This window comes from Colias eurytheme, chromosome 32, assembly GCF_061535395.1.
Source record: "Colias eurytheme isolate Ceu_HAF_F1 chromosome 32, ilColEury1 Martin Lab GWU primary, whole genome shotgun sequence".
In the NCBI taxonomy this organism is placed as follows: Eukaryota; Metazoa; Arthropoda; class Insecta; order Lepidoptera; family Pieridae; genus Colias; species Colias eurytheme.
This window is the reverse complement of record NC_143011.1, coordinates 1,589,291-1,605,438: the sequence shown is the minus strand read 5'-3', so window position 1 is coordinate 1,605,438 and position 16,148 is coordinate 1,589,291. Positions and strand designations below refer to the sequence as shown.

The window sequence follows — 16,148 nt, the reverse complement described above, 5'->3', positions numbered from 1 at the left end:
ATTAAATTTAAACAAAAATAAAATGTTAAAATATGGAAAACAAAATGCAACCATACTTACATGAAATTGAAACAAATACTTATAATAATATGTATTTACAACTAGTTCCCGAAGTTTGAATTGGTATGATTAGCTTTTACAAATAATCAAAATTACACAAGGAAACAAGCCTAGAATAAGATTTACAAATTTCGAAAAAAAAAAGAAAATAAATAAATATATATATCTCTATTGGAACTACTTCGACAATCGCTACAAACATTTGTATAACAAAAACTCACTTCTCTATCCGTTTGATTAGGACTAATTCAAATTCAAATAATTTATTGCTCACCAATACATTTTTACATATTAGTGACCTTATGCAGGTATTGCAATACAATCATAATGTTATATTTAAATTACATAATACTATCTCATACATTTAAATTTGACAATAATTAGATCACAAAAATAACAATGTACAATAATAATTGTTGCTTTCTTATGGGCGGCACACCATTGTACCCAGCATGCCCTCAACAGTAATCAAAATCACTCAGAACTCACTGCTTGCACATAGACTGCATATTGTTACTCTTTGGGCGGCACATCATTGTACCCAGCATGCCCTCAACAGTAATAAAAATCACTCAGTACTCATTGCTTGCACATAGACTGCATATTGTTACTCTTTGGGCGGCACATCATGCCCGGCATGCCCACAGTATGTAAGCTATTCGTTTTGGGCGGCACATCATTGTGCCCGGCATACCCATAATAATCATACAAAATCACTCGGTACTCACTGTTCACACATATACTGCATTTTGGTTCTCGTTGGGCGGCATATTGTGCCCGGCATGCCCACAATATGCAAGCTATTTCAAATTCCATGTGTTTGTTATAAACGTCGATCATTCTTCGTTCATACCAAACACGTAGACTTGACTCGTCATTTATAGAAGGATGTGTATTACAACATACATAAAGAACTTTAAACTACCTAATGTGTATGTATAAAATTTAATTATTTTGATTCTCAATGGCATCAGAACAACTATCATCACCGTCATTATCGCTATCAGACATCGATTTAAAATTTAACCAAGGGTGCATTTTGTCGGCTGCCACGACAGCTTCGTACCGCCTACCTTTTCGAGATAAAGGGGTATCCTCTACCACATAACGGTCGTTTAGTAAAACTTTAATTACGCGGTACGGTCCCTGTAGTTTGGGTTCCAACTTTTTAGACTGCCCGCTGCCAGATGCAACTGCTCTCAAAATTCGCACTAGATCACCTACTTTATATACTTTTGCCGCTTTTCTTTTTCTATTATACCGTTCTTCACTGACCTTCGCTTGCTGTTGCATCAGGCAGCGTGCATCTAATCTAATATCGTCAATCTTACCGTCTACTATTCCATGTCCTACATCCGAAATTACTTCACTTAATATACCTTGCGAAGGATTTGTAACTCTACGCCCAAATAATAATTCACTAGGAGTTTTTTTTGTGACGTCGTGTATTGTCGTATTAATGCCTAACTGTATATCCGATAGATTATCATCCCATGTTCTAGGATCTTTGCCATGGTTCATGGTTCCCAATGATGCCAATATAGTTCGGTTTGACCTTTCTACTTGACCATTTGCTCGCGGCGTGGCTACTGCATTCATAACATGCTTTATGCCTAAGGCCTGTATAAACTTCCTAAACCTCTTGCTGGTAAAACAGCTACCTCTATCAGAAATGAGGCGTGTTGGAGTACCAAAATACCCAATAAGATTTTTTTTTAATTACTTTTATAGTTTCCGACGTTTTGGTACTTTTGACGGCAGCCAAAGAAACAAATTTAGTAAAGGCATCGATGATTACTAAGATATATGAGTTCCCCTTCTTACTCTTAATGAAAGGCCCAACATGGTCCACGTGGACCGTGTGAAAGGGGATTTCTACTTTTTTTATGGAATGTAGGTGACCTTGTCGAGCACCACCTGGCATCTTATGGTGAGCACATTCTAAACATGCTGAAACATATTTGGTGACAAAGGTTCTCATTTTAGGAAACCAATATAATGCCCGAATACGATCTAAAGTCTTTTCTAACCCAAAATGGCCTACGTCATCGTGATTGGCTTTAACAATTTGCCAGCGTGCGCCTCTAGGCACTACCCATTTGATATTATCATCAGCTATGATCCTGTATACACGTCCATTTTTTAATTTGTAATTTTGAAATGTACTTATGTTGGGGGATTCTGGATCACTTAATATTTCTTTAATACGCCTTATATCGTCATCTGAAGATTGAATAGTAGTAATCCAATCTTCAGCAGTAACACTAAGTATATCAATAACGTGCAAATCGTCTACTTTTGAGTCTGATGGAGCTCGACTCAGGGCATCCACATGTGACATCTTATCTCCTGGTCGATACTCAATTTCACAGTCATATTCTTGTAACTGCACCCACCATCTTGCAATTTTCGGGATCACATCTCGTTTTGTAAGTGTGGTGCGTAATGAATTACAATCTGTTAGTATTTTGAAGCGTAGGCCTAACAAGTAGACCCTAAACTTGTTTAATGACGCTATCACAGCTAGAGTTTCTAACTCAAACGAGTGAAGTTTCTGCTCTTCTACCGTGGTTTGACGACTGTAGTATGCTACAACTCTCCATAAACCTTTCTCGTCTTTCTGAAGAAGAATACCCGCGATGCCAAATCTACACGCATCCGTGTGTAACTGAGTTTCTAAATTTTTGTCGTATAGTGCGAGAATTGGTCTGCTGGTCAATCGTTTTTTAATCTCTGTAAATGCAGTTGCTTCTTCTTCCCCCCATTTCCAAGGCGCATTTTTCTTTAGAAGACCCGTCAATGGTTTTACTATCAGAGCAAAATCCTTGACAAATCTTCTAAAGAAGCTGGCAAGACCTAAAAATCGTCTAACGTCATGCTGATTTAAGGGAGTAGGAAATTTTGAGACTGCTCCAGTTTTCGCAGAGCCTGGTTGGATACCATTACCACTTATTTCAAACCCTAAAAAGTCTAATTTATCAAACATAAATTTACATTTCTGCATTTTCAGTGTTAAGCCTCCTTCTTTTAATAAGTTCAAAACTTCTTCTAGTCTTTGCAGCGCTTCATCAAAGCAACGCGCGGGTATCAAAACATCATCCATATACACAATTACATAACTTAACCGTGCTTTATTAAGAATCTTATGCATGGCTCTTTGGAAAACCGAATGGTTCTGAATTCTATTTGTTTCCGGGAGAATATGAATTAAAAGATGGATTAGGCTGTCTTCTTATCTTAAATCCTAGAACTAAGGGTTTAATTCTAGAACGTGAACAGTTGCTGATACGCAGTATGGTAATGAGTAATGATTGTAAATATGTAAATAACGTTAATTTCACTGACAGGAATGATATATCTGAGCCTGTTATAGGGGATAATCTTAGCGAATTAGAAAAACAAATGGTGAAGGACTTGCTCGCAAGATATAGCAGCTGTTTTTCTTCCTGTCTTAAGGATCTCGGATTTACAACTGTATTAGAAATGGATATACAATTAAAGAATGAAGAACCGGTAGTTTACAGGCCTTATAGACTCTCGTATGCAGAAAGAGAAGATGTCAGGCGCATGGTAGCAGAAATGTTAGATTGTGGTATAGTTAAGGAGTCTTCATCACCTTACGCGAGCCCCATTGTATTGGTAAGAAAGAAAAGTGGTGAGAGGCGAATGTGTGTTGACTACAGAGCCTTAAACAGCAGGACTAAGCGAGACCATTATCCTCTCCCTAGGGTAGAAGACCTTCTTGATCAATTAGCGGGCCATAAGATGTTCATATCGCTGGATTTGGCTTCAGGGTACTATCAGATTCCCATCTCGGAGAAGTCTCAAGAGAAGACCGCGTTTGTTACGCCAGATGGACAATATGAATACACCAGAATGCCATTTGGCTTAGCAAACGCTCCTTCGGTTTTCCAAAGAGCCATGCATAAGATTCTTAATAAAGCACGGTTAAGTTATGTAATTGTGTATATGGATGATGTTTTGATACCCGCGCGTTGCTTTGATGAAGCGCTGCAAAGACTAGAAGAAGTTTTGAACTTATTAAAAGAAGGAGGCTTAACACTGAAAATGCAGAAATGTAAATTTATGTTTGATAAATTAGACTTTTTAGGGTTTGAAATAAGTGGTAATGGTATCCAACCAGGCTCTGCGAAAACTGGAGCAGTCTCAAAATTTCCTACTCCCTTAAATCAGCATGACGTTAGACGATTTTTAGGTCTTGCCAGCTTCTTTAGAAGATTTGTCAAGGATTTTGCTCTGATAGTAAAACCATTGACGGGTCTTCTAAAGAAAAATGCGCCTTGGAAATGGGGGGAAGCAACTGCATTTACAGAGATTAAAAAACGATTGACCAGCAGACCAATTCTCGCACTATACGACAAAAATTTAGAAACTCAGTTACACACGGATGCGTGTAGATTTGGCATCGCGGGTATTCTTCTTCAGAAAGACGAGAAAGGTTTATGGAGAGTTGTAGCATACTACAGTCGTCAAACCACGGTAGAAGAGCAGAAACTTCACTCGTTTGAGTTAGAAACTCTAGCTGTGATAGCGTCATTAAACAAGTTTAGGGTCTACTTGTTAGGCCTACGCTTCAAAATACTAACAGATTGTAATTCATTACGCACCACACTTACAAAACGAGATGTGATCCCGAAAATTGCAAGATGGTGGGTGCAGTTACAAGAATATGACTGTGAAATTGAGTATCGACCAGGAGATAAGATGTCACATGTGGATGCCCTGAGTCGAGCTCCATCAGACTCAAAAGTAGACGATTTGCACGTTATTGATATACTTAGTGTTACTGCTGAAGATTGGATTACTACTATTCAATCTTCAGATGACGATATAAGGCGTATTAAAGAAATATTAAGTGATCCAGAATCCCCCAACATAAGTACATTTCAAAATTACAAATTAAAAAATGGACGTGTATACAGGATCATAGCTGATGATAATATCAAATGGGTAGTGCCTAGAGGCGCACGCTGGCAAATTGTTAAAGCCAATCACGATGACGTAGGCCATTTTGGGTTAGAAAAGACTTTAGATCGTATTCGGGCATTATATTGGTTTCCTAAAATGAGAACCTTTGTCACCAAATATGTTTCAGCATGTTTAGAATGTGCTCACCATAAGATGCCAGGTGGTGCTCGACAAGGTCACCTACATTCCATAAAAAAAGTAGAAATCCCCTTTCACACGGTCCACGTGGACCATGTTGGGCCTTTCATTAAGAGTAAGAAGGGGAACTCATATATCTTAGTAATCATCGATGCCTTTACTAAATTTGTTTCTTTGGCTGCCGTCAAAAGTACCAAAACGTCGGAAACTATAAAAGTAATTAAAAAAAAATCTTATTGGGTATTTTGGTACTCCAACACGCCTCATTTCTGATAGAGGTAGCTGTTTTACCAGCAAGAGGTTTAGGAAGTTTATACAGGCCTTAGGCATAAAGCATGTTATGAATGCAGTAGCCACGCCGCGAGCAAATGGTCAAGTAGAAAGGTCAAACCGAACTATATTGGCATCATTGGGAACCATGAACCATGGCAAAGATCCTAGAACATGGGATGATAATCTATCGGATATACAGTTAGGCATTAATACGACAATACACGACGTCACAAAAAAAACTCCTAGTGAATTATTATTTGGGCGTAGAGTTACAAATCCTTCGCAAGGTATATTAAGTGAAGTAATTTCGGATGTAGGACATGGAATAGTAGACGGTAAGATTGACGATATTAGATTAGATGCACGCTGCCTGATGAAACAGCAAGCGAAGGTCAGTGAAGAACGGTATAATAGAAAAAGAAAAGCGGCAAAAGTATATAAAGTAGGTGATCTAGTGCGAATTTTGAGAGCAGTTGCATCTGGCAGCGGGCAGTCTAAAAAGTTGGAACCCAAACTACAGGGACCGTACCGCGTAATTAAAGTTTTACCAAACGACCGTTATGTGGTAGAGGATACCCCTTTATCTCGAAAAGGTAGGCGGTACGAAGCTGTCGTGGCAGCCGACAAAATGCACCCTTGGTTAAATTTTAAATCGATGTCTGATAGCGATAATGACGGTGATGATAGTTGTTCTGATGCCATTGAGAATCAAAATAATTAAATTTTATACATACACATTAGGTAGTTTAAAGTTCTTTATGTATGTTGTAATACACATCCTTCTATAAATGACGAGTCAAGTCTACGTGTTTGGTATGAACGAAGAATGATCGACGTTTATAACAAACACATGGAATTTGAAATAGCTTGCATATTGTGGGCATGCCGGGCACAATATGCCGCCCAACGAGAACCAAAATGCAGTATATGTGTGAACAGTGAGTACCGAGTGATTTTGTATGATTATTATGGGTATGCCGGGCACAATGATGTGCCGCCCAAAACGAATAGCTTACATACTGTGGGCATGCCGGGCATGATGTGCCGCCCAAAGAGTAACAATATGCAGTCTATGTGCAAGCAATGAGTACTGAGTGATTTTTATTACTGTTGAGGGCATGCTGGGTACAATGATGTGCCGCCCAAAGAGTAACAATATGCAGTCTATGTGCAAGCAGTGAGTTCTGAGTGATTTTGATTACTGTTGAGGGCATGCTGGGTACAATGGTGTGCCGCCCATAAGAAAGCAACAATTATTATTGTACATTGTTATTTTTGTGATCTAATTATTGTCAAATTTAAATGTATGAGATAGTATTATGTAATTTAAATATAACATTATGATTGTATTGCAATACCTGCATAAGGTCACTAATATGTAAAAATGTATTGGTGAGCAATAAATTATTTGAATTTGAATTAGTCCTAATCAAACGGATAGAGAAGTGAGTTTTTGTTATACAAATGTTTGTAGCGATTGTCGAAGTAGTTCCAATAGAGATATATATATTTATTTATTTTCTTTTTTTTTTTCGAAATTTGTAAATCTTATTCTAGGCTTGTTTCCTTGTGTAATTTTGATTATTTGTAAAAGCTAATCATACCAATTCAAACTTCGGGAACTAGTTGTAAATACATATTATTATAAGTATTTGTTTCAATTTCATGTAAGTATGGTTGCATTTTGTTTTCCATATTTTAACATTTTATTTTTGTTTAAATTTAATTTAAGCCAACGAAGGCACTCGTTGAAGATCGGATGGCCGAGCTGTTACAAATCTTAAAATCATACATAGTACATTATTTTCCATAGACAAGGTTTTCTGTTATTTATAATCTACCGCTTGACAACTTAACCTCCCCTCCAGTCGGTTAGTTGTCAGTCGATCGCTCACATTTTTTGAAGAAACGATCAGCTAGCAATTGATCCTGAACAACCGACTAGTGCGGTCAACAAGTCAGTGCCTTAGTCGTGCCTCATGCTTGTTTTAGGGTTATTTAAATCTATTATTTAAGATTGTGAAAGATTGCGAATATTATAGTAAAAAGTGAATGTAACAAGGAGGAATATTAAAATATCAATTGTGAAGAAGGCGTTTCATTCCACAACCCAACAGCTTCAGAAGTGGGATAACGATAACAAGATTGGTGATGGGCCGTGATTGGTCAAGGACTCCTTCACGCAGCCGAGACGGCAGTCGTGAGGGCAATGAACAGCGAAGCCGGCGTAGTAGAGAGCGCCGCAGTGAAAAGCGCTCAGACCGCCGCAGTCAGCGCCCAAGCCCGAACCGAAGTGCCAGTCACCGGAGCCGCCCTAACACTGAGCACCACCAAAGGAGTCCCGGTGAGCGACGTTCTAGGCGTAGTATTGAACGTCGCAGCCAACGATCAGGTGAACATCGAAGTCGTAGCCGCAGTCAGCTACGAAATCGCCACGATAGCAGAATTATGAATATTGATCGGGACCGTAGAAGTAGGAAACGTAGTAAGGACTGTTCTATTACAAGACCCCAAAAAGGTGATAAAAGCGATGTAACTAGTACTTTAATAGATTCATTTGTTGATGCGATTAAATCGATGAAATCTAGTTCTAGTGATAAATTTTCGTCTATTCACAATGTAATACCTGATTTTGATCCAATGGCAAAAGAACAGACTGTTAATGCGTGGTTATCGAAGGTTGAGGAATGTAAATTAATTTACGAATGGTCAGAAAAACAAGTCGTGCACTACGCTCTGCCTGAACTCTCGGGAATAGCTAAAACGTGGTACCAAAGTCTCCCCACTTTGCTGTATTCTTGGGAGGAATGGAAAGTTAAATTAATTGAAACTTTTCCATCTACCCAGAATTATGGTGAATTATTAACTGAAATGTTGAATAAAAAACTACGGTTTAGTGAATCTCCCGAATTATATTATTACACTAAAATTAACTTACTAAACCGTTGCAACATATATGGCAAAAATGCAGTTGATTGTCTAATTTATGGAATTGAAGATAGGGGTATTAGACTAGGAGCTCAAGCGGCACAATTTTCTGAACCTGAACAGTTACTCAAATTTTTTAAAACTGTTAAACCAGGCGTTTCTAGGGATACCGAAAGATCAATTCGAGATAGGGATAAACGGCCGGTACCAAATAATTCAAATAGGGTCTTGAATAAGCCGAATAGATTCGAACCGGGTCGGATAACTTGTTTCAATTGTAACGAAGTAGGTCACCCCAGCTATAAATGCAATAAACCGTTATTAAAGTGTAGTCGTTGTAATTTATTAGGTCATTTGTCTAATGCGTGTTCTAAAATGGAACCCGCTCAAAAGCTAGATAAGGAAAAAACCGTGTTGAAAATCTCTAGTCAACAATCGGCGAGTATTTACACTTTTCCTATACGTATTAACGGGGTAAATGTCCAATGTCATTTAGATTTAGGGAGCGAATGTACTCTAATTCGGTTGACGGACGCCCTAAATCTAGGGTTCGATTGGACCACAAATGATTTACCCTTACTAAAAGGCCTAGGCAATATACCGTACCAGCCTATCGGTAAGTCGTTAGTTAATATTGAGGTACAAGGAATTACTGAAAAAGATATAGAAATATTAGTTATTAATGATAACCTCATTAACTATCCAGTGCTTCTAGGGCATTCATTTTCAGAACGGCCGGGTATTAAAATTACTAAAACCGTAGATAAACTGGAGATTTGTAAGACCCAAAACGCTAAAATACACTTGTTATGTAGGGAGCAAACTTATATTAACCCTGAGGCAATACAAACTGTCGCAGTATTAGCAAAACCTGAACTTTCTTGTACTGTATATGTTAGAGGTGGTATGCGGGGACAAAATGGTTCTGAATTCTATTTGTTTCCGGGAGAATATGAATTAAAAGATGGATTAGGCTGTCTTCTTATCTTAAATCCTAGAACTAAGGGTTTAATTCTAGAACGTGAACAGTTGCTGATACGCAGTATGGTAATGAGTAATGATTGTAAATATGTAAATAACGTTAATTTCACTGACAGGAATGATATATCTGAGCCTGTTATAGGGGATAATCTTAGCGAATTAGAAAAACAAATGGTGAAGGACTTGCTCGCAAGATATAGCAGCTGTTTTTCTTCCTGTCTTAAGGATCTCGGATTTACAACTGTATTAGAAATGGATATACAATTAAAGAATGAAGAACCGGTAGTTTACAGGCCTTATAGACTCTCGTATGCAGAAAGAGAAGATGTCAGGCGCATGGTAGCAGAAATGTTAGATTGTGGTATAGTTAAGGAGTCTTCATCACCTTACGCGAGCCCCATTGTATTGGTAAGAAAGAAAAGTGGTGAGAGGCGAATGTGTGTTGACTACAGAGCCTTAAACAGCAGGACTAAGCGAGACCATTATCCTCTCCCTAGGGTAGAAGACCTTCTTGATCAATTAGCGGGCCATAAGATGTTCATATCGCTGGATTTGGCTTCAGGGTACTATCAGATTCCCATCTCGGAGAAGTCTCAAGAGAAGACCGCGTTTGTTACGCCAGATGGACAATATGAATACACCAGAATGCCATTTGGCTTAGCAAACGCTCCTTCGGTTTTCCAAAGAGCCATGCATAAGATTCTTAATAAAGCACGGTTAAGTTATGTAATTGTGTATATGGATGATGTTTTGATACCCGCGCGTTGCTTTGATGAAGCGCTGCAAAGACTAGAAGAAGTTTTGTTATTATTAAAAGAAGGAGGCTTAACACTGAAAATGCAGAAATGTAAATTTATGTTTGATAAATTAGACTTTTTAGGGTTTGAAATAAGTGGTAATGGTATCCAACCAGGCTCTGCGAAAACTGGAGCAGTCTCAAAATTTCCTACTCCCTTAAATCAGCATGACGTTAGACGATTTTTAGGTCTTGCCAGCTTCTTTAGAAGATTTGTCAAGGATTTTGCTCTGATAGTAAAACCATTGACGGGTCTTCTAAAGAAAAATGCGCCTTGGAAATGGGGGGAAGAAGAAGCAACTGCATTTACAGAGATTAAAAAACGATTGACCAGCAGACCAATTCTCGCACTATACGACAAAAATTTAGAAACTCAGTTACACACGGATGCGTGTAGATTTGGCATCGCGGGTATTCTTCCAGAAAGACGAGAAAGGTTTATGGAGAGTTGTAGCATACTACAGTCGTCAAACCACGGTAGAAGAGCAGAAACTTCACTCGTTTGAGTTAGAAACTCTAGCTGTGATAGCGTCATTAAACAAGTTTAGGGTCTACTTGTTAGGCCTACGCTTCAAAATACTAACAGATTGTAATTCATTACGCACCACACTTACAAAACGAGATGTGATCCCGAAAATTGCAAGATGGTGGGTGCAGTTACAAGAATATGACTGTGAAATTGAGTATCGACCAGGAGATAAGATGTCACATGTGGATGCCCTGAGTCGAGCTCCATCAGACTCAAAAGTAGACGATTTGCACGTTATTGATATACTTAGTGTTACTGCTGAAGATTGGATTACTACTGTTCAATCTTCAGATGACGATATAAGGCGTATTAAAGAAATATTAAGTGATCCAGAATCCCCCAACATAGTAAGTACATTTCAAAATTACAAATTAAAAAATGGACGTGTATACAGGATCATAGCTGATGATAATATCAAATGGGTAGTGCCTAGAGGCGCACGCTGGCAAATTGTTAAAGCCAATCACGATGACGTAGGCCATTTTGGGTTAGAAAAGACTTTAGATCGTATTCGGGCATTATATTGGTTTCCTAAAATGAGAACCTTTGTCACCAAATATGTTTCAGCATGTTTAGAATGTGCTCACCATAAGATGCCAGGTGGTGCTCGACAAGGTCACCTACATTCCATAGAAAAAGTAGAAATCCCCTTTCACACGGTCCACGTGGACCATGTTGGGCCTTTCATTAAGAGTAAGAAGGGGAACTCATATATCTTAGTAATCATCGATGCCTTTACTAAATTTGTTTCTTTGGCTGCCGTCAAAAGTACCAAAACGTCGGAAACTATAAAAGTAATTAAAAAAAATCTTATTGGGTATTTTGGTACTCCAACACGCCTCATTTCTGATAGAGGTAGCTGTTTTACCAGCAAGAGGTTTAGGAAGTTTATACAGGCCTTAGGCATAAAGCATGTTATGAATGCAGTAGCCACGCCGCGAGCAAATGGTCAAGTAGAAAGGTCAAACCGAACTATATTGGCATCATTGGGAACCATGAACCATGGCAAAGATCCTAAAACATGGGATGATAATCTATCGGATATACAGTTAGGCATCCCGCTGCCAGATGCAACTGCTCTCAAAATTCGCACTAGATCACCTACTTTATATACTTTTGCCGCTTTTCTTTTTCTATTATACCGTTCTTCACTGACCTTCGCTTGCTGTTGCATCAGGCAGCGTGCATCTAATCTAATATCGTCAATCTTACCGTCTACTATTCCATGTCCTACATCCGAAATTACTTCACTTAATATACCTTGCGAAGGATTTGTAACTCTACGCCCAAATAATAATTCACTAGGAGTTTTTTTTGTGACGTCGTGTATTGTCGTATTAATGCCTAACTGTATATCCGATAGATTATCATCCCATGTTCTAGGATCTTTGCCATGGTTCATGGTTCCCAATGATGCCAATATAGTTCGGTTTGACCTTTCTACTTGACCATTTGCTCGCGGCGTGGCTACTGCATTCATAACATGCTTTATGCCTAAGGCCTGTATAAACTTCCTAAACCTCTTGCTGGTAAAACAGCTACCTCTATCAGAAATGAGGCGTGTTGGAGTACCAAAATACCCAATAAGATTTTTTTTTAATTACTTTTATAGTTTCCGACGTTTTGGTACTTTTGACGGCAGCCAAAGAAACAAATTTAGTAAAGGCATCGATGATTACTAAGATATATGAGTTCCCCTTCTTACTCTTAATGAAAGGCCCAACATGGTCCACGTGGACCGTGTGAAAGGGGATTTCTACTTTTTTTATGGAATGTAGGTGACCTTGTCGAGCACCACCTGGCATCTTATGGTGAGCACATTCTAAACATGCTGAAACATATTTGGTGACAAAGGTTCTCATTTTAGGAAACCAATATAATGCCCGAATACGATCTAAAGTCTTTTCTAACCCAAAATGGCCTACGTCATCGTGATTGGCTTTAACAATTTGCCAGCGTGCGCCTCTAGGCACTACCCATTTGATATTATCATCAGCTATGATCCTGTATACACGTCCATTTTTTAATTTGTAATTTTGAAATGTACTTATGTTGGGGGATTCTGGATCACTTAATATTTCTTTAATACGCCTTATATCGTCATCTGAAGATTGAACAGTAGTAATCCAATCTTCAGCAGTAACACTAAGTATATCAATAACGTGCAAATCGTCTACTTTTGAGTCTGATGGAGCTCGACTCAGGGCATCCACATGTGACATCTTATCTCCTGGTCGATACTCAATTTCACAGTCATATTCTTGTAACTGCACCCACCATCTTGCAATTTTCGGGATCACATCTCGTTTTGTAAGTGTGGTGCGTAATGAATTACAATCTGTTAGTATTTTGAAGCGTAGGCCTAACAAGTAGACCCTAAACTTGTTTAATGACGCTATCACAGCTAGAGTTTCTAACTCAAACGAGTGAAGTTTCTGCTCTTCTACCGTGGTTTGACGACTGTAGTATGCTACAACTCTCCATAAACCTTTCTCGTCTTTCTGAAGAAGAATACCCGCGATGCCAAATCTACACGCATCCGTGTGTAACTGAGTTTCTAAATTTTTGTCGTATAGTGCGAGAATTGGTCTGCTGGTCAATCGTTTTTTAATCTCTGTAAATGCAGTTGCTTCTTCTTCCCCCCATTTCCAAGGCGCATTTTTCTTTAGAAGACCCGTCAATGGTTTTACTATCAGAGCAAAATCCTTGACAAATCTTCTAAAGAAGCTGGCAAGACCTAAAAATCGTCTAACGTCATGCTGATTTAAGGGAGTAGGAAATTTTGAGACTGCTCCAGTTTTCGCAGAGCCTGGTTGGATACCATTACCACTTATTTCAAACCCTAAAAAGTCTAATTTATCAAACATAAATTTACATTTCTGCATTTTCAGTGTTAAGCCTCCTTCTTTTAATAATAACAAAACTTCTTCTAGTCTTTGCAGCGCTTCATCAAAGCAACGCGCGGGTATCAAAACATCATCCATATACACAATTACATAACTTAACCGTGCTTTATTAAGAATCTTATGCATGGCTCTTTGGAAAACCGAAGGAGCGTTTGCTAAGCCAAATGGCATTCTGGTGTATTCATATTGTCCATCTGGCGTAACAAACGCGGTCTTCTCTTGAGACTTCTCCGAGATGGGAATCTGATAGTACCCTGAAGCCAAATCCAGCGATATGAACATCTTATGGCCCGCTAATTGATCAAGAAGGTCTTCTACCCTAGGGAGAGGATAATGGTCTCGCTTAGTCCTGCTGTTTAAGGCTCTGTAGTCAACACACATTCGCCTCTCACCACTTTTCTTTCTTACCAATACAATGGGGCTCGCGTAAGGTGATGAAGACTCCTTAACTATACCACAATCTAACATTTCTGCTACCATGCGCCTGACATCTTCTCTTTCTGCATACGAGAGTCTATAAGGCCTGTAAACTACCGGTTCTTCATTCTTTAATTGTATATCCATTTCTAATACAGTTGTAAATCCGAGATCCTTAAGACAGGAAGAAAAACAGCTGCTATATCTTGCGAGCAAGTCCTTCACCATTTGTTTTTCTAATTCGCTAAGATTATCCCCTATAACAGGCTCAGATATATCATTCCTGTCAGTGAAATTAACGTTATTTACATATTTACAATCATGACTCATTACCATACTGCGTATCAGCAACTGTTCACGTTCTAGAATTAAACCCTTAGTTCTAGGATTTAAGATAAGAAGACAGCCTAATCCATCTTTTAATTCATATTCTCCCGGAAACAAATAGAATTCAGAACCATTTTGTCCCCGCATACCACCTCTAACATATACAGTACAAGAAAGTTCAGGTTTTGCTAATACTGCGACAGTTTGTATTGCCTCAGGGTTAATATAAGTTTGCTCCCTACATAACAAGTGTATTTTAGCGTTTTGGGTCTTACAAATCTCCAGTTTATCTACGGTTTTAGTAATTTTAATACCCGGCCGTTCTGAAAATGAATGCCCTAGAAGCACTGGATAGTTAATGAGGTTATCATTAATAACTAATATTTCTATATCTTTTTCAGTAATTCCTTGTACCTCAATATTAACTAACGACTTACCGATAGGCTGGTACGGTATATTGCCTAGGCCTTTTAGTAAGGGTAAATCATTTGTGGTCCAATCGAACCCTAGATTTAGGGCGTCCGTCAACCGAATTAGAGTACATTCGCTCCCTAAATCTAAATGACATTGGACATTTACCCCGTTAATACGTATAGGAAAAGTGTAAATACTCGCCGATTGTTGACTAGAGATTTTCAACACGGTTTTTTCCTTATCTAGCTTTTGAGCGGGTTCCATTTTAGAACACGCATTAGACAAATGACCTAATAAATTACAACGACTACACTTTAATAACGGTTTATTGCATTTATAGCTGGGGTGACCTACTTCGTTACAATTGAAACAAGTTATCCGACCCGGTTCGAATCTATTCGGCTTATTCAAGACCCTATTTGAATTATTTGGTACCGGCCGTTTATCCCTATCTCGAATTGATCTTTCGGTATCCCTAGAAACGCCTGGTTTAACAGTTTTAAAAAATTTGAGTAACTGTTCAGGTTCAGAAAATTGTGCCGCTTGAGCTCCTAGTCTAATACCCCTATCTTCAATTCCATAAATTAGACAATCAACTGCATTTTTGCCATATATGTTGCAACGGTTTAGTAAGTTAATTTTAGTGTAATAATATAATTCGGGAGATTCACTAAACCGTAGTTTTTTATTCAACATTTCAGTTAATAATTCACCATAATTCTGGGTAGATGGAAAAGTTTCAATTAATTTAACTTTCCATTCCTCCCAAGAATACAGCAAAGTGGGGAGACTTTGGTACCACGTTTTAGCTATTCCCGAGAGTTTAGGCAGAGCGTAGTGCACGACTTGTTTTTCTGACCATTCGTAAATTAATTTACATTCCTCAACCTTCGATAACCACGCATTAACAGTCTGTTCTTTTGCCATTGGATCAAAATCAGGTATTACATTGTGAATAGACGAAAATTTATCACTAGAACTAGATTTCATCGATTTAATCGCATCAACAAATGAATCTATTAAAGTACTAGTTACATCGCTTTTATCACCTTTTTGGGGTCTTGTAATAGAACAGTCCTTACTACGTTTCCTACTTCTACGGTCCCGATCAATATTCATAATTCTGCTATCGTGGCGATTTCGTAGCTGACTGCGGCTACGACTTCGATGTTCACCTGATCGTTGGCTGCGACGTTCAATACTACGCCTAGAACGTCGCTCACCGGGACTCCTTTGGTGGTGCTCAGTGTTAGGGCGGCTCCGGTGACTGGCACTTCGGTTCGGGCTTGGGCGCTGACTGCGGCGGTCTGAGCGCTTTTCACTGCGGCGCTCTCTACTACGCCGGCTTCGCTGTTCATTGCCCTCACGACTGCCGTCTCGGCTGCGTGAA

General features: G+C 38.7%; 2 protein-coding genes across 2 annotated transcripts; one reads left to right on the top strand and one right to left on the bottom strand.

Annotated features, from left to right (window-relative positions):
• Positions 1 to 1,005: 1,005 nt before the first annotated feature.
• On the bottom strand, positions 1,006 to 1,581 carry LOC149895120 (uncharacterized). The gene has a single exon (XM_090119152.1). It carries the CDS (start codon positions 1,579 to 1,581, stop codon positions 1,006 to 1,008), a length of 576 nt encoding a protein of 191 aa, XP_089975278.1.
• A 4,024-nt stretch (positions 1,582 to 5,605) lies between these two features.
• Positions 5,606 to 6,181, top strand: LOC149895119 (uncharacterized). Its single transcript, XM_090119151.1, has one exon. It carries the CDS (start codon positions 5,606 to 5,608, stop codon positions 6,179 to 6,181), a length of 576 nt encoding a protein of 191 aa, XP_089975277.1.
• Positions 6,182 to 16,148: the final 9,967 nt, after the last annotated feature.